This window comes from Ahaetulla prasina, chromosome 4 (genome assembly GCF_028640845.1).
Source record: "Ahaetulla prasina isolate Xishuangbanna chromosome 4, ASM2864084v1, whole genome shotgun sequence".
Taxonomy (NCBI): domain Eukaryota; kingdom Metazoa; phylum Chordata; class Lepidosauria; order Squamata; family Colubridae; genus Ahaetulla; species Ahaetulla prasina.
The window spans coordinates 111,594,481-111,618,248 of NC_080542.1; the positions used below are offsets into that span (position 1 = coordinate 111,594,481).

Here is a 23,768-nt window from a genome sequence, read left to right on the forward strand (position 1 = left end):
GTACGCATAGCAAGACCATATCGCCTCATAAAGCAATGGGTGGAAACTAATCAAGGAGAGATGCAGCTTAGAACTAAGGAGAAATTTCCTGACAGTTAGAACAATTAATCAGGGGAACAACTTGCCTGCAGAAGTTGTAAATGCTCCAACACTGGAATTTTTTTTAAAAATGTTGGATAACCATTTGTCTGAGATGGTGTAGGGTTTCCTGCATGGGCAGGGGGTTGGAATAGAAGACCTCCAAGGTCCCTGCCAACTCTGTTGTTGTTGTTGTTGTTATTATTATTAAATCTGAAGCACTACTATGGTGATCCAGTAAAATCCTGAATGCCTTTCTGTGTAGCAATGCATTTGGCTTCATACATCACCATTTTTGTGGTGGCTATGAAGCCACTGTTCCAGTGACCTGTGATCCAGTCTCTCATATCCTCCTCTAACTGGGGCCACTTTGCAGGAACCCCACGAAAGTTGTGCTTGCTTTTATCCTTTACCTCTTGCAGCTGTTCCATCTGTTTGCTCCACTCTTTTATCGTTTTTTCAGTTGGAGGTGGCCCAAAATGTTTCTCCGCTGCTCTGTTTCCATGCTCCTGAGCAAATTTCATGACTTCCAGCTTGAAAGATGTTTTGTATGCTTGCCTTCTTGGCTTTGACATTTTTCTTCAAGAAAGAACAATATTGGGTCCTTTATAACAAGGCAGAGCACTGTAGCTGAAACCATGTTCATTCATACGCACACACTAGCGTAGCTCATTATGCCCCTGCCCTAAACTACAGGAACAATAGCAAACTGAGAATTTTAGGACATTGATGATTTGTTTCCTCCATAATCCTAACCCTAACCCTATATAAACAAGTGCTAACCTTAACCCGTAACCCAGGTTAAGCTTTAAGACTTGTGGACTTCAACTCCCAGAATTCTAAGACTTAAAGTCCACAAGTTGACTGCTTTAAAACTAACCTGTCAGGCAGAAGCTTCTTCAAGCAAGTGGCTCCGGCTTCTGAGGCCAAGTGGCGATGGTGGGGGGGTGGGTGCGGCTTCGGCTCCGGATGACAAGTGATGACGGTGGGGGAGGTTGTGGCTTCGGCTCTGGCGAACAAGTGGTGGTGGGAGGGGCGGCTCCGGCTCCTAAAGGTGTGTGGTGGCGGTGGCAGAGTGGCAGCGGCTTCTCCAGACAGGCAACAGTGGCTCAGACGGTTTCTACAGCTGAGGGGCACCTGAGGCAGTGGCAGGGCAGTGGAGCGGCTCAATTTATAGCAAACGGTTCCCAGAACTGTTTGACTTTCACTTTTCTGATTGGCGGTTGGATCCCAAAATACCGCCAATCAGCTGTCTGTTGCCCCAATTGTTGCCATTATCACGTTGCCACCATTCCCGCCATCACACCAACTCCCTCCCTCCTCCCCCCAGGTATGGCTGATGCAACATTTGGCATATAAGACGCACCCAGATTTTTGCCCTCTTTTTGGCGGTAAAAAGGTGCATCTTATACACCAAAAAATTCGGTATATTTTCCACATGCCTTTGAAAACCTGCATGCCCTATATTGCCCTGTATTGGAATACGTGCAGATAAGAATTCAAAAATAAATATCTCTCTCATCCTACAAAAACAGATCTTAGCATAAAAGAAAATAACTTGCAATTCATCAATGCATTAGAAATATAGAAGCACATTAAAAATCTAATAAGCAAAGTATTCTGTAATTAGCCTATAATTGCTACAAATAATGGCTTAAGTAAGTAATCAATGCATTGCTGTTGAATCTCTAAAAGAAGATATTTCATTAATGGATCTTCCCGGCCAAGAAGGCCCTATATTCCATTTCTTTACTATGCTGAGATGGAAAGGGCAATCTTCTTGACAGTCTGTAATTCTAGGATAAGTATATACCAGAAAAGGCCCTCTCTCAAATACTGAAATCTTTTTTAAATTTCCTAAATTGCAACTTCCAAATTGCTTTTGAGAGCAGCCCCATGAAGATTCCATTGTGATAACCTGCAGTGGCAATTGCCAAATATAACCATTCTGATTGGGTTCTCTCTGCTTAGAACCCATCACTAAACTGGAGTGTTATGACTTCAGATGAACATTAAAAGCACAAGGACATAATTAAGTTACTGAAATTTATATTACAATTTTCTAAGCTTTTTGCTATATCGTATTTATTTGATCAGCCTCTTCAAGCTTGAAAATAAATATTTCTGATGCAATCTTAAAAATAAATTCACTGCAGTTTAGCTGTTTGGCAAGTTAAAATGTATTCTTTTCTCAACTATCTACACTATGTGATCAGCAGAACTTTAGGTTTGTTCTAATGTCTGTACAATCCCAGAGGCTTCATCTGCATTGTTATGCTTTTTCTTGTATACATTTGCCCAAGGACTGAAACCCATTAAGAAAATTATCCTTTGTGTCTAATAAGTGTGATGTTAGCAGAGTCTAAAAAATAGATACATATTGTAAAATTATGGAACAATTATATACAAAGACACTCTATGCAAGTTTGTGTATATATTAAATCAGATTTTGTTAATATGCACCAAGCAAAATTGAAAATAATTTCAATCTGCACAAAATTTCTTATATCTGCAACTATTTTTGCCACATAACAACTTGCCATTTTAATGTGTTTTCAATGAAAAAAAAGAAAAAATAAAGAAATATAGAGCAATTATTTACAGAAAACATTCATGCAAAAACAAAATGTTAACTCATAAATGGGTCTTTTCAATTTTTTTTAATTCCCACTGAAATATTACACAGGAAAACCAGTTGTGGGAAAATAGAGGGAAATAATAGGCCACCTTCACATTATCTTCAATTATTTTAGTTGAAAAGGCAAGGGTTTGGCTGGAGATTTTTGATAGAATGTTTTAATGCAACCTCACCATTGCACCCTGAGGAGTTCAATATAAAGATACACATCTTCAACCACAGCTGCTTCTCAATTTAATTTGCACAGTTTTTTCATGCTCCACTGGTGTATTAAATGCTGCTGCACTTTGTAGGAGTTTATCTATGATAAACCCAACAGCTGGCTGCTTGCTTCATAGTGACCTTCTCAAAATGTTTTAGTACATGTCACACAAGTACTGTAGTATTACAGATTTAAACTGCCATTTCAGAATGATTGGCACACAAGTGTCTCATTTCCTCAACCACCTATGTGTGAACTCCATCCTGAATCTTTATTAAAATACACAGAAGTCAGTCAAGTTCACAGCTGAGGCAGCTTCAGCTGCTTTTAAGACTATTGCCTAAATGTTTTCCTGCTCATTTATTTAGCTGCACATGTTTGAGAACCTTGTAATTAAGACAAATTGGGTAATCAAAGAAGAATAATCTTTCGTGTTACTTCCCCATCTATTTTGCTCAGAGCAAAGATGACAGATGTTGGTGATTGAGAAGAAAAAAAAGAAACAAACAAACAAAATAGAGACAATAGTCTTATTTTGGTTATAGCAAAACAGAAGATTTCATCCTGTTCCGACCATTCATATAATTAAGGAATACATATAAAAAGAGATATGTTTAATATTAACTATTTAATGGAATATTACTTCATATTAAAAAGAAAATTGTAAAACAAATAGTTTAATAATCAAACAAATTTAAGTCAGAAAAAAATGTACAATTTATTATAAAACTACCTTTTGAGGTCATAGGCTCAAGTACATTTTAAGTGGGCAACCTTGTGGCTCCTCATTATGTAATAGTATTGTCTATTGTGGGTACCCTTTTCAACCTTGAAGAGCATGCTTCTATAACCTATTCAATGCTCAATACTGTAGGAAAAAAAGAGATTTCTTTTCTTTTCCTTTCCCTCTTCCTGAGATCTTCTCCACTGCTTCAGATCAGAACCTATACGTTTCATCACTACTTAATGGCTGTTGACAGATTGTTTTTTTAAAAGAAAAATGCTATTTTTCCTTGCCCTCATACTGAAACCTCCATTAATATATCCAAAGGAAAGTATTTTAATCTCACATCCCACTCATATCCAATCAAATCAAGCCAAACCTTTATTATGGGTCATCAATCCAGCATAACCATTCCATTTATTCACCCAACTGAAAATTCATTCTATAGTCGAATTAAGTCCATTGAAAAGAAATTGTGTTTATTATATTTTAATTTACAAATTAATATATTTTATATACAGAGGAGTTGGCATACAAAAAGGGTACTTTACCTGTAGTAGTGGATTCCAAATTGATAAGCAACAAAATCTTAACTTAAATCTGCCCTTCTAATATTCTAATTGAAAAGAATATTTTATTCCACAATTCAGCAAGATACTACTCCACTATTTTTTCTGGATCCACCAACCTTTAACACAGCCTTTGGCAGATGTTTGCATCATGTATTGTAAATTGTTTCCTTGTTTAAAATTTGGGCTATTTTTTTTTTTTACATATAAATATGCAAACATAGGTTTTCACTATAGCAGAGGTCACCAACCTTTCGGACCTCAGGGACCACTAAATTCATAATTTTAAATCCCGCGGACCACTAATTTGAATTTTTTAAAAAGATAAAAGTATTTAGTGCAATATAAAAGATGCAAATAACCACCAAAATTTTCTCACGGACCACCAATGGTCCATGGACCACTGGTTGGTGACCGCTGCTCTATAGAGCTATAATATCTGGGCTGCAAAATCCACACAGCCAGGCCTATGTCATAGCGTTCCCAAAATGCTAGCTAGTTCTGTGCTACTGATATCTTTTTCCATAGTCTCATTTCAACTTCAGACTTCCAAACATACCACTCAGCTTCTTCCAGATGAAGCAATGATGATATCAAATCAACTGGATAAGTGTCTGAACATTAATACTGCTTTCAGATCATTTAAAAAAGATTATTCATACTGGAAAAGCTTTAAATGGTTGTAAAGTAGCTTACAAAATGAATTGTTTTTTTATACTTATCTACATACATACTCCCATATACTTTTTCAAAAGAAAAAATTGATAATTAAGTAAGTCATATGTCAAAATTGTAAAATTAGTCTTTCAATCCCATCATTGAAATTGCAGCCTAGGGACTGGTTTCCAGTGATAAAATGCAGATCATCAAATTAAATATTCAGATTCAAAAGGGCCATTCTAAAACAACATCATAGTAAATTTGTGAATTACTTTGTATTTCTGAGATTCCTGATTCAATATATTTAGGTGTCTCTGAATACAAATGGAGAAATGGAACTATACGTTATTTCATTGTTGAAAATGTGGCTGAGTTTCAGAGGATTTCTTTGTTGCAGAAGCAATAAAACTGATTAAGACTGAAAGCAACAGAATGGTATTTGGCAAGTTATTAATGCCCAGCTCAGCCAAATGTTCTTGCACCTTGAATAGATGGATGGCAATCTATAGTTTGTTCAACAGCTTTTAATACTGAAGTAGTATTTTTATTTATTTTAAGGCTAAAAACAGTGAAAGACGGATTTGATGCTGAGCATCACTTTCATTTCTAAGCTTTTCCAAAGACCCCAGCTTTTTTGGGGGGTGGGGATGATTTTTTAACAATGCTTTTATTAAACATTATAGTTGAATTGATAAAAATACAAACTACAAAAAATTAAAGGAAGAAACTAGAAAGTTAAGGAAAAAAAGAAAAATAGTATAGAAAGAAAAGTTAAAGAAAAAATAATAGTATAGCAAAGAAAAAGAAAATAAATATTTAAAGTGGGGCCGGGATAGCTCAGGCAATAGAGAAGCCTGTTATTAGAACACAAAGCCTGCAATTACTGCAGGTTCGAGCCCGGCCCAAGGTTGACTCAGCCTTCCACCCTTTATAAGGTAGGTAAAATGAGGACCCAGATTGTGGGGGGGCAATAAGTTGACTTTGTAAAAAATATACAAATAGAATGAGACTATTGCCTTATACATTGTAAGCCGCCCTGAGTCTTCGGAGAAGGGCGGGGTATAAATGTAAAAAAAAAAAACGTGACTCCTTTGTCACAAGAACAAACAATTTGAACAATTTATCACTGTCTTAAAATATAACAATCTATCTCTTTATTCCTTATTTTATTTCTTATTTTTAAAACTGATTTTTAAAATCTTGTCACTCAACAAAACTCAAGATTTTTAAAATCTTGTCCTGGTCAACAAAAGTCCTATTAAGGGTTATCAGAAATAACAACTTATTTTAACCTTGATGAAATTAACCCGCTTTATATTTTTCCTTTTAATTTTAATAATTTTAATCAGCCTTCAAATAATGTCCTAAAACTTTCTTTCTTCTCACAAAATCTTTCAAATCATTTCTTAAATCCAATATAAAAAAGTTATCTAAGTCATTCTTTTGGTTGCCATTTCATATTCCTTTTAGTTATTAAGATATCAGCTGCTTCCATGTATATGACAGGTATTACATCTTTTTCCATGTCATTCACATTGCTTGTAATTTTTAAACCCACTTGTAGATCAGTCTCAGTTTTGACTGGTAAAGACAGATACACTTACTCCTTTTTAAGATAGCCTGCTACAATGGCAGACAATCTTAAAATAAACTTCTGCGTTCATTGTTCAAAAATACCCTTCAATGTATCCAGTGTTAAAATATTTTTTCCATTCTGCATTATTAAGTTAAATGTGTTTGTTGAGATAAAAGCTTAAAAAATATTTTACCAAGACCACGCCCACCAACATTGACAGGGCTACGAATAGTATATAAATAGAGAATAAACCCCACTCCCTTCTAGCACTGGTGTTATCTACTTTGGTAATGAAATATCTGCCCAAAAAAAAAAAAAAAAAAAGCTCAGAGAGCACCATTGACCATGCATATATTAATTGACGGCCCTACCCACGTCGGGGGAGGCACCCTAGACTTGATTTTTATCTCTGGCCAGTGGTCTAATGATCTGGTTCTAAATGATTTAGCTGTCGAACCTTTGTCATGGTCAGATCATTTTCTCCTTCGTCTAGACTTTCTGACCGCTACCCACCACCGCAGGGAGACGGAACCAATGCGTTGGTTCCGTCCCAGGCGCCTGATGGACCCGGAAAGGTTCCTGACGGAGCTTGGGCCGTTTCCCGAGCACCTGGCCCACGACACGACTGAAGAACTAGTTGCGGCCTGGGAACAGGCCGCGGCTGGAGCTTTGGACCGTGTCATGCCTTTGCGGCCTCTGACCCGGCGTCGGTCTCAACCAGCTCCTTGGTTCTCTGAGGAGCTGAGGGAGATGGAACGCCGGAGAAGACGCCTAGAGAGTGTCTGGAGATCCAGCCGTTCTGAGGCTGACCGGACACTAGTTAGGTCCTATAGTAGGACCTACCTAGTGGCAATGAGGGTTGCGAAGCGTTCCTACATTTCCTCCCTCATTGCGTCGGCAGATAACCGCCCAGCCGCCCTGTTTCGGGTGACCTGCTCTCTCCTTCAACAGGAGGGGCGGGAGGACCCCCTACAAGGGCGTGCCGAGGAGTTTAACGGTTATCTATACGATAAAATCGTTCAGCTTCGGGACGGATTGGATCAAAATTGGGTAGATCCAGACGAGAGGTTCGAGACACGTCTTGTTGAGACTGTTTGGGATAGTTTTGACCCTGTGACTCCCGAGGACATGGACAGGTTGCTGGGGAGGTTGAATGCCACCACATTTTTGCTGGACCCGTGCCCCTCCTGGTTGGTGTTGGCCACACAGGAGGTGACACAAAGCTGGCTCCGGGGGATTACAAATGCTTCCTTGCGGGAGGGTGTCTTTCCCGCTGCCTTGAAAGAGGCGGTGGTGAGACCTCTCCTCAAGAAGCCTTCCCTGGACCCAGCTGTTTTAGGGAATTACCGGCCTGTCTCCAATCTTCGCTTCACGGCGAAGGTTGTAGAGAGTGCGGTGGCATGTCAGCTACCCCAGCACCTGGATGAAGTTGTCTATCTAGACCCGTTCCAGTCCGGCTTCCAGCCCGGATACAGTACGGAGACAGCTTTGGTCGCACTGATGGATGATCTCTGGAGGGCCAGGGATAAGGGTTACTCCTCTGCCCTGGTCCTATTAGACCTCTCAGCGGCTTTTGATACCATCGACCATGGTATCCTGCTGCGCCGGTTGGAGGGTTGGGAGTGGAGGCACCGCTTATCGGTGGTTCTCCTCCTACCTCTCTGACCGGACGAGACGGTGTTGACAGGGGGCAGAGATCGACCCGAGGTGCCTCATGTGTGGGGTGCCGCAGGGGTCGATTCTCTCACCCCTCCTGTTCAACATCTATATGAAGCCACTGGGTGAGATCATCAGTGGCTTTGGGGTGAGATACCAACTGTACGCTGATGATACTCAGCTGTACTTTTCCACCCCGGGCCACCCCAGTGAAGCTGTCGAAGTACTGTCCCGGTGTTTGGAAGCCGTACGGGTCTGGATGGGGAGGAACAGGCTCAAACTTAATCCCTCCAAGACGGAGTGGCTGTGGATGCCGGCACCTCGGTACAGTCAGCTGCAGATGCGGCTGTCTGTCGGGGGTGAGTCACTGGCCCCGATGGAGAAGGTACGCAACTTGGGCGTGCTCCTGGATGGTCGGTTGTCCTTTGAAGACCATTTGGCGACCGTCTCCAGGAGAGCTTTTTATCAGGTTCGCCTGATCCGCCAGTTGTGTCCCTTCCTGGACCGGGATGCCTTATGCACGGTCACTCATGCTCTCGTAACTTCTCGCCTGGACTACTGCAATGCTCTCTACATGGGGCTCCCCTTGAAGAGCACCCGGAGACTTCAGCTAGTCCAGAATGCGGCTGCGCGGGTTATTGAGGGAGCGGCTCGGAACTCCCACGTAACACCTATCCTGCGCAGACTGCACTGGCTACCTGTTGTCTTCTGGGTGCGCTTCAAGGTATTGGTTACCACCTTTAAAGCGCTCCATGGCTTAGGGCCGGGCTGTTTATGGGACCGTCTACTGCCGGCCTCTATCTCCCATCGTCCGGTGCGTTCCCACAGAGAGGGACTCCTCAGGGTGCCGTCAGCCAAACAGTGTCGACTGGCGGCCCCAGGGGAGGGCCTTCTCTGTGGGGGCTCACCCTGTGGAACGAACTTCCCTCGGCTTCGACAACTATCTGACCTTAGGACCTTTCGCCGCGAACTTAAAACCTATTTATTTCGTATGGCTGGACTAGCTTGATTTTATTCTTAATTTTAATTGAAGTTGATGGGTTTTTAAATGTTTGTAATTTTGTGGGTTGTATTGTTATTTTAAATTTTGGGGCAAATTTAAATCATTCTTTTAAGGGTTGTTTTTAGCTATTGTGTATGTTTGTATTTTATCTGCCTGTTCACCGCCCTGAGTCCTTCGGGAGAAGGGCGGTATACAAATTAAAATATTATTATTATTATTATTATATTATTGAGTAATTTCAAGTCCCACACAATACATTCCTGCACAGAATATAGACTTAAACTTCATGGCCTAAATTATCTCATAGAGCCGTGATGGCAAACCTATGGCACACGTGCCTGAAGTGGCACATGGAGCCACGTCGCCAGGCACACAAAGCGTCATCCGTTCCTCTTCCAGGTTTCTGGTGCACATGCGCACGAGATGGCCTTTGTGCTTGTGGCAGTGCCAGAAACCAGAAGAACTGGTCTTCCGTTTCCCGGCATGAGCATGAATGCCAACCAGCTGATCGGCGCATGTACAGCGCACTGGAAACCAGAAATACCTTATCTGGCCCGCGCATGCCCCCATGGCAGCTTCTCTTCCTGTTGCGGCCCTGACAACCACACACGAAATACTCCCTTTTCAGCACTCAGTGCCGAAAAGGTTCACCATCACTGTCATAGAGTGAGTATTATGATTTTAGGATTGTTATATATGCTATGAATAAACGAAGTCTTATACTGGGAAGCCTTTGATTCTGAAGACCTGCTAAAGGAATCTGGCCATTTTCTAAGTTGTAGTTTAAATATTAGAAAGAAAAAAGTTAATAGCATTTTCCAAATTAGGCATAATGATGAATAGTTGTCATGCCTTATTGATAATTATGAATGTTCTATACAAAAATTTAATAGTATAGTGCAAGAATTAAGGAAAAAAAACATTAAAAAGCTGGTTGTAACTTAATTGCTTTTGGTTTAACATACACATTTCTATGGTTTTGAGAACAGTAATATGATTTAAAAATCTCAATCTGCTTTTGAATTAATACAAAAAGTTGGAATTAATATTTGAATATATATGGAATTACTAGGCATGTGGCACAGCAAAAATGTGGCACTATTGCTCATTAACAAATATTTACAATTCTGGACTGGAATGCATTTACTCTGTCCTAATGAACTGACAGGATATTAATGCAATGAAAATATTACTCTATGTACTCAAATTTAATGTATGTTTCAAAACTGAACTTTTAAAATATGCTTTTCTTTTTGTTTCTGTTTATTGTTAGTCTTATTTGTATCTTTTTTCACTTCTTTGCATATATCAAATCAACTTATTAATAAAAGCACAAAAATCAAAAGTTAATTTTCAGAGACCTACCTATAGTTTATTTTAACTAACCTGCCAGCATCTGTCTCCTTGAAGATTCCATCTTGATTGGGACAAAGTTCACAGCTTGGAGAGACACCGCATTTGCAAGCATCACAAAACCATGGTTCAGTGGAATTTTCTGAAGCAGAGCTCATAATGGAATCACTTTCACCATCAACACCATAACAACCTGCAAACAAAAGAAACATACAGATTTTAAAGTAAGAATGATATTATCAAGTAGTGAAACACTAAATTTAAGAGGCAGAAAAACCAAGGAACAGGAGGACACATTTACTATGGATTCTGATTATATTGATCTTATACATAATAAAGGAAGTAATGTATATGTCAATACAATACAATACAATCAAATATATAAGAATAAGTAAGTAATAAATTTCACAATGACAAAGAATTCAGAATTCTAGTATTTTCTTGTATTTTCTTTACAAGAAAACAAACAAAAAATGATTTTTTTAATGTCTGCAGAAGCCCCTACCCTTTTAAGTTTTCTAATTATGCTGACTCCAAGAAAAAGAAAACTTTTGTTGACTTGTATATTTGATTGTATTGTATAATTACCTATCAACAGAAAAAAATTCAGAATAAACAATATTTTAAAACAAGAAGTATTTCAAGCCATTATAAGAATGGTTAAGTAGCATATTAAGCACCGCTTAATAACAATGTAGCAGTAAATAGAGAATCCTGAAGAAAAAGAAGTTTTATAAGAATAGAAACAAGGATGACTTTTGAATAATGCTTGCAAAATAAATTAATATTCAGGAAATTTTACAGTATGTAAATAACAATGTTACAGTAAACAAAAGTGTAAATATATACATATATGTATAAAGGTAAAGGTAAAGGTAAAGGTTCCCCTTGCACATATGTGCTAGTCATTCCCAACTCTAGGGGGTGGTACTTATCTCCGTTTCAAAACCAAAGAGCCAGCCCTGTCCGAAACCATCTCCGTGGTCATGTGGCCAGCATGACTAAATGCCAAAGGCACCCGGAACGTTATTACCTTCCCACCAAAGGTGGTCACTATTTTTCTACCTGCATTTTTATGTGCTTTCAAATTGCTAGGTTGGCGGAAGCTGGGACAAGTAACGGGAGTTCACCATATATATAAAAAATGAATCAGTTACATCTCTAAGTCAAGATGTAACAAGTACTAAGTATTTTTCTTTAGTCTTTTTGTGAATAGGAAAATGGATGCAGGTGGAGATGCTCAGTTCCAGTATCACAATTTACCTTGGTGGATTTTTGTTTAAAGACAGCCATAAAAACATTTATGGAATTTCACTTTTAAAAATGGAATTTTACAAAAGAACATTTATAAAAAAGCACTTTAAAATAATTACATTTCTTCTCTAGGACTGGGCAACACTTTCTAAAAGCACTATTAATATATTGCTAGTCAAAAGTATTTTTTTCACATTGATATCTAATAAGAAAAAAGCTCTATTATGAACAAAACCAGAATCTATATATTGCAGAAACTAGCCCAGTCCATCTTCCATGCTTATTTTTCTATTATTAATTTAATTTATATGTTGGAGTAAATTATAAATGTATATTGAGAATAAACCAGCTCAGAAATCAGTACTATCAGGAATTGCCGCAGGTCTACTGCTAACTCTAAAAGTTAGGAATTATTGTATAGCTGGGGCTATGAAAGGATGGAATGTTGGGCTAATTATATTTTGCTTAAAGAGAAACCAGGACTTTTAGACTATAACTTGGTTGCCACTTTCTTATCATGCCTATTAATGGGCCTAAAGAAATCTCTCCTAATCTATTTAAATGAATCTTATTTCAAGTGTAGTTTATGATTTGAGACAAAATAATATTGAGGTTGGATTAAATAGTTAAATCTTAGTTTCAACTATATTCAATGCAATTAAATATGTATACAACAGGAGTATTGTGTTCCTTCTCAACCAATCATTCTGATGGAATTTCGTGGCATTTTATGGTATCTTTCCATTAATTTCTGTAAGAATATATAACTACAAATCAGAATTCCTCAACTGAAAAATAATATACTAGCATACCTAGTACTAACATTTAATACTTATTTAATAACTCAATAAAACTGGTTGTTTTTCTGAAACAAAGGCTCCTGATTGTTTTTTTAAAATTTCTATTCAAAACTCAAAAAGTTGGGGTGGAAAGAAGCATACAGAATATAAATATAGCTGTTTAACAACAGTAACTGGAACTGGCAATGCTATCACTAAGCAATATGGTTATAACATGCAATGTGACATGACTGCACCAATTTACATTGGCATTAGCACCAGTTCCAGTTGCTGTTGTTAAGTGAATCTCACACAGTCATTAAGTGCAACATCACATGATCATCATTTGTGACTTCTCTACTGATTTTGTTTGTTGGAAGGCAAATGGTGATCACATGATCATTGGACACTGTGAGCATAATTGTGAACTGGCTGCCAAATGCCAGAATTGTAATCTCATGACTGTGGGGACACTGTGAAGGCTGTAACCACAAGGAGCAGTCATGAAACATTTTATTCAGTCCCACTGAAACTTCAAATGATTGCTGAATCAATTAATATGACCAATAATCAGTTGGAAACACATGACTTTCTGATTATATACATTTCTATAGATAAAGAAGCAGGAAACAATCAGTTAAAGAAACACTTGTCATCTGGATTAAAAAAAACATTCTTTTCAAACCTCAAAACAATATATAATACCATAAACCTATAGTACCATAAGCCTTTAGCAATATCATTTTAATGATACACTATTCATAAGGATATACATACCCATAAGTTCTGTTAATTACATTATTAGACAATTATAAAATCCATTTATTTAACCTACTCAGAAACAAATTCGCTCAATACTATTAAAAGAATAGTAATGCTTCATTACTCAGAGTAAATTGAAGACATGATAGAATTACCTTCATGTACTGTTATTCCACAATTGTCACACTGAATTATTTCATCAGCATCTTCACTATTATCTCCAAGGCAAACACAACAAATCATAATATGATCCATTTTCTGGGAGCTCCAATTTTGAGATTTTTCAAGAATCAGAGAGTCCTATCAATAAAAAAAATTTTTTAGTTACATTAGAAAAGGTATTAAGGGGACTCATACTTTGCATTTAAATTATCTTTATAATCATATTGTAGTTGACCAATTTTATTGTTCAATCCTTTTATTTCACTGTTATGTAATGTTATGGGAACGTGGTAAATAAGTAAATAATATACCAATTACAATTACTTCGGTTCCTAAATAACCCTTACCCTTGTAATTTTCCTGCTCACCTTTCTCCATTAGACTAAGAGAAGATAGAAGAATTAATAGGCTTGACAATATATTCTGTGCTGATAGGAGATTGTCCATTCTAAGACACAGAATGATTGGGTAAGCAGAGACTTTTATAGATACCCTAAAAGTAATAAAGACAGCCAGTTTCCAGGAACTGAACAAACTGGATGAATAAAAAGGGAAAGCTAGCAATATGGTAACAGAATTTAAGAGGCATTTCCTAATAAACGTACTCATTAAAGTTAACATGTACTCAACTAATTTAACAGTTTGAGGATGGAATAAAAATATTTTTCATAGTGGCTTAAAAACAGAAAATAAATACACATGACTTTATAATTGTGGATTACAATGCTTTCTATGCTTTGTGATCTGAACTGAAATTACCTGGTATTTTTGCTGTGTGTGTGTGTGTGTGTGTGTGTGTGTGTGTGTGTGTGTGTGTGTGTGTCTATATATATCTATATATCTATATATCTATATATTTATTTATTTATTTATTTTATTTTATTTGCATTTATATCCCGCCCTTCTCCAAAGACTCAGGGCGGCTTACACTATGTCAGGCAATAGTCTTCATCCATTTTGTATACTATATACAAAGTCAACTTATTGCCCCCCAACAATCTGGGTCCTCATTTTACCTACCTTATAAAGGATGGAAGGCTGAGTCAACCTTGGGCCTGGTGGGACTTGAACCTGCAATATTGCAAGCATATATGTAGGTCTTTGGTTATTCGGGTTTTCTCCCGCGTAAAATTGGAAGTGTCTTGGCGACGTTTCGATGAAGTCTCATTCGTCATCTTCAGGCTTCAGCTTCGTGCTTCTGGGAGCAATGTGTGATTGCAGCTGTTTCTTCCTTTTTAACTGCTAGTGGGGGTTTGAACTGATTGGGTGGGAGCTTGGCTGTGCTCTGATTGGATGGGGGTTGTTTTGTGCTCTGATTGGCTGGGGGTGTGTCCTGTGTTGGTGGGGGCTTGGTTGTGCTCAGATTAGTCTGAGTTGCAGGGGGATTTGAGCTGGTGAGCTGCATTGCTATTGTTTGGCTTCGTGTTTGTGGTCGTGCTACATCTTCATAGTTGGTGTCTTTTTAAAGTCAATATCATGTCCTGTGGCTTTAAGGTGTTGGACCAGGTGTAAGGTGTAAAGCCACAGGACACGATATTGACTTTAAAAAGACCAGAACTATCGCCAAAACTGAACACTTTAACAACAGAATAATCAGAGAAGCCATCGAGATAGAAAAACGCCCACACAGCATGAACAAACGAAATGATACCTCCCGCCTACCAGCCCTTTGGAAACCCGCCCTTATTGACAAACGAATCCCTAACACGAGGAATGACACCAGACCCACACTCACGAGGTCCATACAGGATGTCACCACCACACATCCACCCAGAAAGCAGACCCAAACCCACACTGATCAGGAAGCACGACCAAGGACCAGAAGCCAGACCGCAGCTGCAACATTAGCCATTTCAAACCCCTCCAATCCATACATGCAGCAGACTGACACCCACTATGAAGATGTAGCACGACCACAAACACGAAGCCAAACAATAGCAATGCAGCTCACCAGCTCAAATCTCCCTGCAACTCAGACTAATCTGAGCACAACCAAGCCCCCACCAACACAGGACACACCCCCAGCCAATCAGAGCACAAAACAACCCCCATCCAATCAGAGCACAGCCAAGCTCCCACCCAATCAGTTCAAACCCCCACTAGCAGTTAAAAAGGAAGAAACAGCTGCAATCACACATTGCTCCCAGAAGCACGAAGCTGAAGCCTGAAGATGACGAATGAGACTTCGTCGAAACGTCGCCAAGACACTTCCAATTTTACGCGGGAGAAAACCCAAATAACAAAGGACATACATACATACATACATACATACATATATATATATATTTGTTTTCTGAGGTTTCAGCTTCCATTTTACGTGACCTCGCATTCCTACACAACTGCCGAGATCAAAATTTAATCCCCACATGCTTCCAATTGAAATTCCACTCCAACTCTGCAGCCACCAAACGCATCCTAAAAAGAATAGAATTGGCCCTAATCAGAAATGAACTTCACACAAAAAGATTCCTCCTAGATCGAATCAACAAAGATCCCCTCACACTTCACCTCAAACTCAGCAACAAGATCCACCCTGCACTTTGGGACAAATCCAAACAACTTGCCATCTGGAGAGCTGAAACACAGACCACCCTCAAGACAGAGACACACACCAACAAACTCCAAAGACTACAAGAACGCCAGAACCAAACCCCTCCCCCCTCACAGCCACACATGAAACAAACAGTGCATAACATCTCAGATAGGATCCTCACCAAAGCCGAAACTGATGTCCTTTCCAAAGGATTCAACTTTGCAGTTGCTCCCAAACTCATCCCCACTGAAACCATTATATGTGGAGTTGAAACCAGCCTGACAAAAATCAACCCTGATGACGCTAACAGAATCAGACTCAAAATCACCAACATCCTCTGCAGCAGCAAGCCACCCAAAAGCAACTTACCCAAAGAGGAACAGACAGCACTACTTAACCTGAAAGAAGACACCAGCATAATAATCCTACCAGCAGACAAGGGCAACGCCACGGTGGTTATGAACACATCTGACTACCAAACCAAATTAACCAACCTACTGCAAGACTCCACATACAAACCCCTAAACACAGACTCTACCACCTACCTAGAAAAAACCACCAGATCCAAAATAAAAGCCTCCCCCATCAACGAAGAAATCCAGCAAAGAATCATTCCCAGAGAGAAATCATCCAGATGCCCTAAACTCTATGGTCTCCCCAAGATACACAAAGAAGGAATCCCACTCAGACCCATAGTCAGTTCCATAGGCTCACCTCTACAAAACCTAGCCAAATTTCTCGCCAAACAACTACAGCCCTATGCAGAATCCATCGCCTCACACGTAAAAAACTCATTCCAGTTCATAGAGATCATAAAGAAACAAAACTTACAGCCCAGCAATCTACTTGTGAGCTTCGATCCCTCTTCACCCAAGTGCCAATCAAAGAAGCCTTAACAGCCATCCAAAACAAATATAACCCCCCCAAGCACATCCTAGATCTGACCAGCCACTGCCTATCCAACACATAATTCATCTATAATGGACAAAAATACAAACAAACAGAACGAGCACCTATGGGATCACCCCTCTCTCCTGTCATTGCAAACCTCTACATGGAACACTTTGAAACCCAAGCTCTAGAAAAATCTGACCACAAACCCAAACTCTGGCTCAGATACGTAGACGACACCTTCATAATCTAGCCACACGGGAAAGAAAAACTGAACAACTTCCTCACATACCTCAACAGCCTACACCCCAAAATACAATTCACCATGGAAACAGAAGCTAACAACCAACTTCCCTTCCTGGATGTTTTAGTCTACAGGAAATCCAATGGCTCCCTAGGACACACCATCTACCAGAAGAAAACACACACAAACCGCTATCTGCACACACTCTTACATTACCACCCAGCTCAGATCAACTCTGTAGCCAAGACACTCATCTCTAGAACAAAACGCTTAGCTGATGAACAACACCTAAAAACCGAACTACACACTCTCACTAACGTACTAACATCCAATGGATTCCAAAGAAATAAGATTATTAAATTAATCCATAAAGAAACCCCCACTAAAATCCAAGACAGAGAACAAGAAAACGGCAAAGCCCTCCTCCTATATATAAAAGGTACCACAGACAGAATCGGCAAGATCCTCCACAAACACAACATCAAGACAGCATTCTGCACAAACCAAAAAATATCCACCATCCTAAGAAACCCCAAAGACAAAATTGAGTTAGAAAATCAAGGAGTATATGAAATCCCATGCACCGCCTGCAGCACCACATACATCGGACAAACCAACAGAAGAATAAGTGCACACATTGAAGAACATAAGAACTCAATCAAAAAAGAGGAACCAACTTCTTCCCTGGTCCAACACCTTAAAGCCACAGGACATAAAATTGATTTTAAAAATACCAGAACTATCGCCAAAACTGGACACTTTAACAACAGAATAATCAGAGAAACCATTGAGATAGAAAAACGGCCACACAGCATGAATAAACGAGTTGATACCTCCCACCTACCAGCCATTTGGAAACCCACCCTTATCGACAAACAAGTCCCTAACATGAAGAATGATGCAAGACCCACACTCACGAGTGCCACACAGCATGTCACCATCACACATCCATACAGAAACCAAATTCAAACCCACACCGATAATGAAGCACGACCACGACCATCATTAGCCATTTCAAACCCCTCCAATCCATACATGAAGCAGACTGACACCCACCATGAAGATGTAGCACGACCACGAACGCGAAGCCAAACAATAGTAATGTAACTCACCAATTCAAATCCCCCTGCATCTCAAACCAACCTGAGGACAACCAAGGCCCCCCCAACAGAACACACCCCCAGCCAATCAGAGCACAGCCAACCCCACCATCCAATTAGAGCACAGCCAAACCTCCAACCAATCAGAACACACCTCCACCCAATCAGAACACAGCCAAGCTCCCAACCAATCAGTTCAAACCCCCACTAGCAGTTAAAAGGAAGAAACAGCTGTGATCATACATTTCTCCTAGAAATACGAAGCTGTAAGCACCTAGCATGATGATGACGAATGGGATTTCGTCGAAACGTCGCCAAGACACTTCCAATTTTACGCGGGAGAAAACCCGAATAACCGAAGACCTACACACACACACACACACACACACACACATATTTATATTTATATTTGTAACTTTCCACACTTCATCTCATAAGAGAGGATGAAAATGTATTAGCTCAAATAAATGGGATACTGCAAAAATTGTTGAGAAATGAAATGATTCTCCTTAAGAAAAAATATTAAAATGAAACAAACCCAACAAGCAAGAATGACAATTACAAGACCTAGAGACCATATTTTGTGCCACTGGAATTCAGCAATAGCTTTGAAACCCTCTGAGGAAGAAAAAGAGTCTCAGCCTTCATGGAAAGACGCATTACGGAATAGAAGACACAAAGTGGTTTCCTAAAGGCAGAAGTGCCCCTGGAAGAGGACTTAGAAAATAATCATGTTACTACCGGACTCCTTATTATAAACAGAAAGAGGTGTGATAATCAAAATGATTCATTCATTAAATGTATTGTTTGTCAGAAATACATATTATAAATGGAACAAGAAAAATTCTAAGACTTATCATGCCACTGACAATTATCCCTTTTTGCCAGCCCACACAACTTAGTGTCTCAGATGGTACTTTTCCACTGTTATTACTATGATAGAAGAACAGGAAGAGAAAGACTAGTACTATAGAGATTTTGTCTTGCAAGTGATATAGACAAGTGAGATCTGTGGGATTTCTGAGATTTGGAGTGAGTTATTATGTATTATTAAAGGGCACAAGATGTGTTGCAATTCACAAGATTGTAAAATGTGGTCGCTGAAGCATAGAGTGTTTGACCAGAAGAGTTTTAAACTGATATGTGTGTGTGTGTCTTATTATTTATTTGGGAAATTCCAGGAAAGTGGACATCATCCATATCTCTGAGGGATGCTATTCCAGAGGGCAGTGGCCATGACAAAGAAGGCATACTGTCTCCATCCCAAAAGATGGCAAAAATGAAAACCACGAAGTAAATTTCTTTTATATAGATATCTACATTCAATCTTTGGCACTACAGGATAAGATGGAAATACTACTGTAAATGAATCTAAGTAACTTGACTTGATTAACAAATCAATAAATAATATTGGCTCATAAGCTGCATGTTCTTCATTACCTATATCTTAATGTCAGCAAAGACAAACTTCAGTTCTTAGTATAGAAAGACAAATACGATTTGCTAGATCTAATCAGAAGGAGCGAAAGAATGAATGTCAGTGCATGTTGAAAATAGTCATAACAAAGCTAAACAAATAAATTTGGCATTGCTGTAAGTGGTATTTCAGTTTAAGTAAGTAGGTAAAATTAAAAACAACGTTTTTATCGGTTTTATTACTATTTTTCTCCATGTGGAGTGTTTTCTAAAAATAAAGAACAAAACTTAAATATAGCCATGACGGTGAATATAACTAGCTTGACATAATACCTTCAGGTTTCCAAGAAACATTCTTGCTGACAACAGTCTCTCTTAGAGCTAGAGGAAGGCACAAGAAATTAAGCAAATTTTGACTAACTAATGGAAAATAGTTAGTTAGAACATTAGAGAAGGTGACAATAAAGTCCTGGAATATTTTATTTTAATAAAATTAATGCTGAATGACGTTTAAATGCATTAGGAAATCTATATTAAAAAAAAACTCATAGAAGTCTTAGTTAGAACTGTGTGGTAAGAAAAAAAAACGAATGGGAAAGAAATTCAATATAAGAGCAAGGTTTTATTTTAAAGAAGTACAACTGCAAGCAATTTCAATGAAGATAAAAAAAATAAAAGACAAAAGAACCCAAAGTCATTGCACTAAAAACTTAGTGAAGATCTAACAACAAAATAAAGGCCATATAAAAGACCTGGAAAACAAGAGAGATAATAAATAAAAATATATGTACAAATATCCCGGAACAGAAGAAATGTCAGAAAGACTAAGGTCAAAAATGAGATGAGATTACAAAGAATGCTCACAACATTTAAGTTTTTTCCCCAACATTTCGAAATAAAAAGAATGTAGATAGTGTGATACTAACAGGAAACACTGAAAAAATACAGCTCCTTAATTCTTTTTTTGGCGTGTTCTGAAAAAAAATATGTATTTCAGCATATGTGTTCGGTTAGAAACAGACTTAAGGGCCTGGGTTGAAAGTTGAAACAGAAATAAGATCAAAGAACAGCTATTTAATCTGAATGATTTTCAACTTCCCAAGCCAGATATGCTGTATCAAAAGTACTGATTAAGAACTAAAGTACTGCCTAAATCTGTATGTATTATCTTTTAGGTATTTTGAGAAATCCTTGAAAACCATTTTAAGTGCTTGAAGACAGGAAATAGTGCCCTCAGCTTTAAAAGGGAACTAGAGAGATACAGGAAGATTACTTACAAGGAATCTAGAGCATGTCATTTCAAGTAGATGTTAGAAAGCAGCTCCTGAAAATAAAAACAATATGACAATGGGACCAATTACATAAAATAGTGATGGTTGACTTTGAGTATAAGTTGAATAGCCATTTGTTGGGGGATGCTTGAGTTTGGAGAATATTGAGCATAGATTTCAACTCTGTTAACTCTTTCAACTCTGTTAACTTCATTCAAAAAGAATTGACAAGAAATTTAAAATTTGCAAAACAAAATTATTTTGAATATGCTAATAAACCAGGGAAGTGGCTGGCCTATCAATTAAAAAAGGAAAGAGGAAAAAGAATAATACATCAGCTACAAGATGAAAATGGAACCGTGGAAAGTAATATGGAGAAGAAAAAGAACATTACACAAGGATTCTTTGAAAGGCTTTATAGACAAGAAGAAACAGTACAGGGGAAAATAAGTGATTATTTGAAGGAAGAAATTGTGTTCTCAATGAGAGAAAACGAAACGGAAGTACTAAATAAAGAAATAACATTGTTCGAACTTAAAGAAGCAATTCGGAAGCAAAAAAGTAATAAGACCCTAGGACTAGATGGGTTGCCAAGGGAAATTTATAAACACTACAAGATTCAATAGAATTATTACTATTGAAAATACGTAATGAAGTCTTGAAGGAAGAAAAGGTACCAGAATCATTGAAAGAGGCATAAATTACCCTGATCCCTAAAGAAGGCACGACAATAAACAAATTAAGAATTATAGATCAATCTCACTGTTAAATTTGGATTATAACTTTTTTATGAATATTATGACAGAAGGGATAAAAAAAAATACTAAATGAGAAGTTACATACAGACCAAAATGGATTTCTCCCTATGAGACAAATTAGAAATAATACTAGAATAGTAATTAATATACTGGAATATTATGAGGTGCACCCAGAGAGACGAGAGGCCCTTGTCTTCCTGGATGCTCAAAAAGCTTTCGATAACATTAATTGGGAATTTATGGTCCAACAAATTAAAGCCATGAAATTCGAAGATAAATCTGAAAAGATGATTGAGTCGATTTACTCTACCGAAAAGGCAAGGGTAATAATAAATGGGGAGACCACAGACCTATTTAAGATAACAAAGGCAGGGCTGTCCACTGTCACCTCTGCTCTTTATCCTGATCTAGAGACACTACTACAAAGAATTAAACTAAATGTGGAAATGAACTAAAATTAAACAGGAAGAATTCAAATTACAGGCATTCACAGATGATATGGTATTTGTCATAGGTGACCCATTGGAATCTGGGCCGATAGTATTGCAAGAGATAGAGAAATATGGGGAGGTCGCAAGCCTCAAAATTAACAAAGAAAAAACTAAAATGTTAGTCAAGAATTTATCAGAGAAACAAAAGGGAGAACTTGAGAAAAGAATGGGGCTTCAAATTGTAAAAAAAGTGAAATATGTAGGTGTTTGGCTAAGAGCAAGATGCTCAGCATTAAAAAAGAATAACTACATGAAATTAATACAACAAATAGGGAAGATCTGGAAAGATGGGGGAAGTTACAACTGTCATTATTAGGAAAAATCACAACAATTAAAATGAATATTTTGCCAAAATTGCTCCATCTATTTCAAACGATCCCCATAAAACTAGACAATAATTTTTTAAAATAATTAAATAGGATGACTATGAAGTTTGCATGGGCAGGAAAAAAGGCAAGGATAAAATTAATTTCACTTCAGGACAGGAGAAGTAGAGGTGGCTTTGGACTCCCTGTGTCGGAAAAGCAGCAAGTTTGGTTTGGGTCAGGGAACGTATAAATTTAAAGAACAGGTGAATTCTAACATTGGAAGGACACAAACTTCAGATGGGGTGGCATGCTTTCATATGAAGTGCCAGAAACAAGAAACATTTATATTTCTATAGACATACATTGCGAGATTCGCTGATACAGACCTGGGAGGGAATTAGGAAGAACAACTATTTTAAAATCCTGGCTATCTACTATGGAGGCAATGATTCACCCTAACACATTAGACATTGGTAAAATGGTAAAATATAATGAAATTTTGGATAATGGGGGAAGATTAAAATCCAACCAAGAATTAAAGGAGCAGAGAATAATTATAGATTGGTGGCCTTATCTCCAGCTACAATCGAGATACAAAAAAGATTTAGAGGAATTTGGATTTGAACAGAATTTAACACAACTAGACAAATTATTAACAGACCCGGAAGAGAAATTACTATCTACAATATATAATTATTTATTAAATTTTGATTTGGAAGAGGAAATCGTAAAGGGCCAATGATAGCTTTGGCTGAAAATGTGGGACATAATATTGAGTTAGAAGATTGGGAAAAAATTTGGAAGAAAAATTATACATTAACAAAATCTGCCACATATAAAGAAAATCAGTATAAAATGTTCTATTGGTGGCACTTAGGCCCAACAAGACTTGCAAAAATGTACTCCAATATAAACCCTAATTGCTGAAAACGTAAAAAAAGCGCAAGGTAGCATTTTTCATGTATTGCCCAGAAATCAAAAAATACTAGATTAAAATTCAAAAATGGTTAAATGAAATTATACATTGCCGAATAGAATTGAAGCCTGAACTATTTCTTCTGGGGATCATTAAGGGAAAATATCCTAAAAAGATTAAATATTTGATCATTCATATTATTATAGAAGTGAGAACTGTACTCGCAGAAGCCTGGAAAATGTCTACTAGTAGGCATAGGGCCGGGCTATTTACGGGACCGCCTACTGCTACCAAATACCTCTCACCGACCCGTGCGCTCTCACAGAGAGGGACTCCTCAGGGTGCCGTCAGCTAGGCAGTGCCGTCTGGCGACACCCAGGGGAAGGGCCTTCTCTGTGGGGGCTCCCACCCTCTGGAACGAACT

The 23,768-nt window shown here is 38.2% G+C and overlaps 1 protein-coding gene across 6 annotated transcripts in view; it reads right to left on the reverse strand.

The window, feature by feature from the left end:
- PHF14 (PHD finger protein 14) overlaps positions 1 to 23,768 on the reverse strand; it is a 181,268-nt gene that overhangs the window by 136,501 nt on the left and 20,999 nt on the right. For all 6 annotated transcript variants that reach the window (XM_058180685.1, XM_058180691.1, XM_058180688.1 and 3 more), the window contains exons 4-5: positions 13,410 to 13,554; positions 10,493 to 10,652 (exon numbers count right to left, since the gene is read on the reverse strand). In XM_058180685.1, coding sequence (XP_058036668.1) covers positions 10,493 to 10,652; positions 13,410 to 13,554 — 305 coding nt within the window. The remainder of the gene's footprint in view (positions 1 to 10,492; positions 10,653 to 13,409; positions 13,555 to 23,768) is intronic.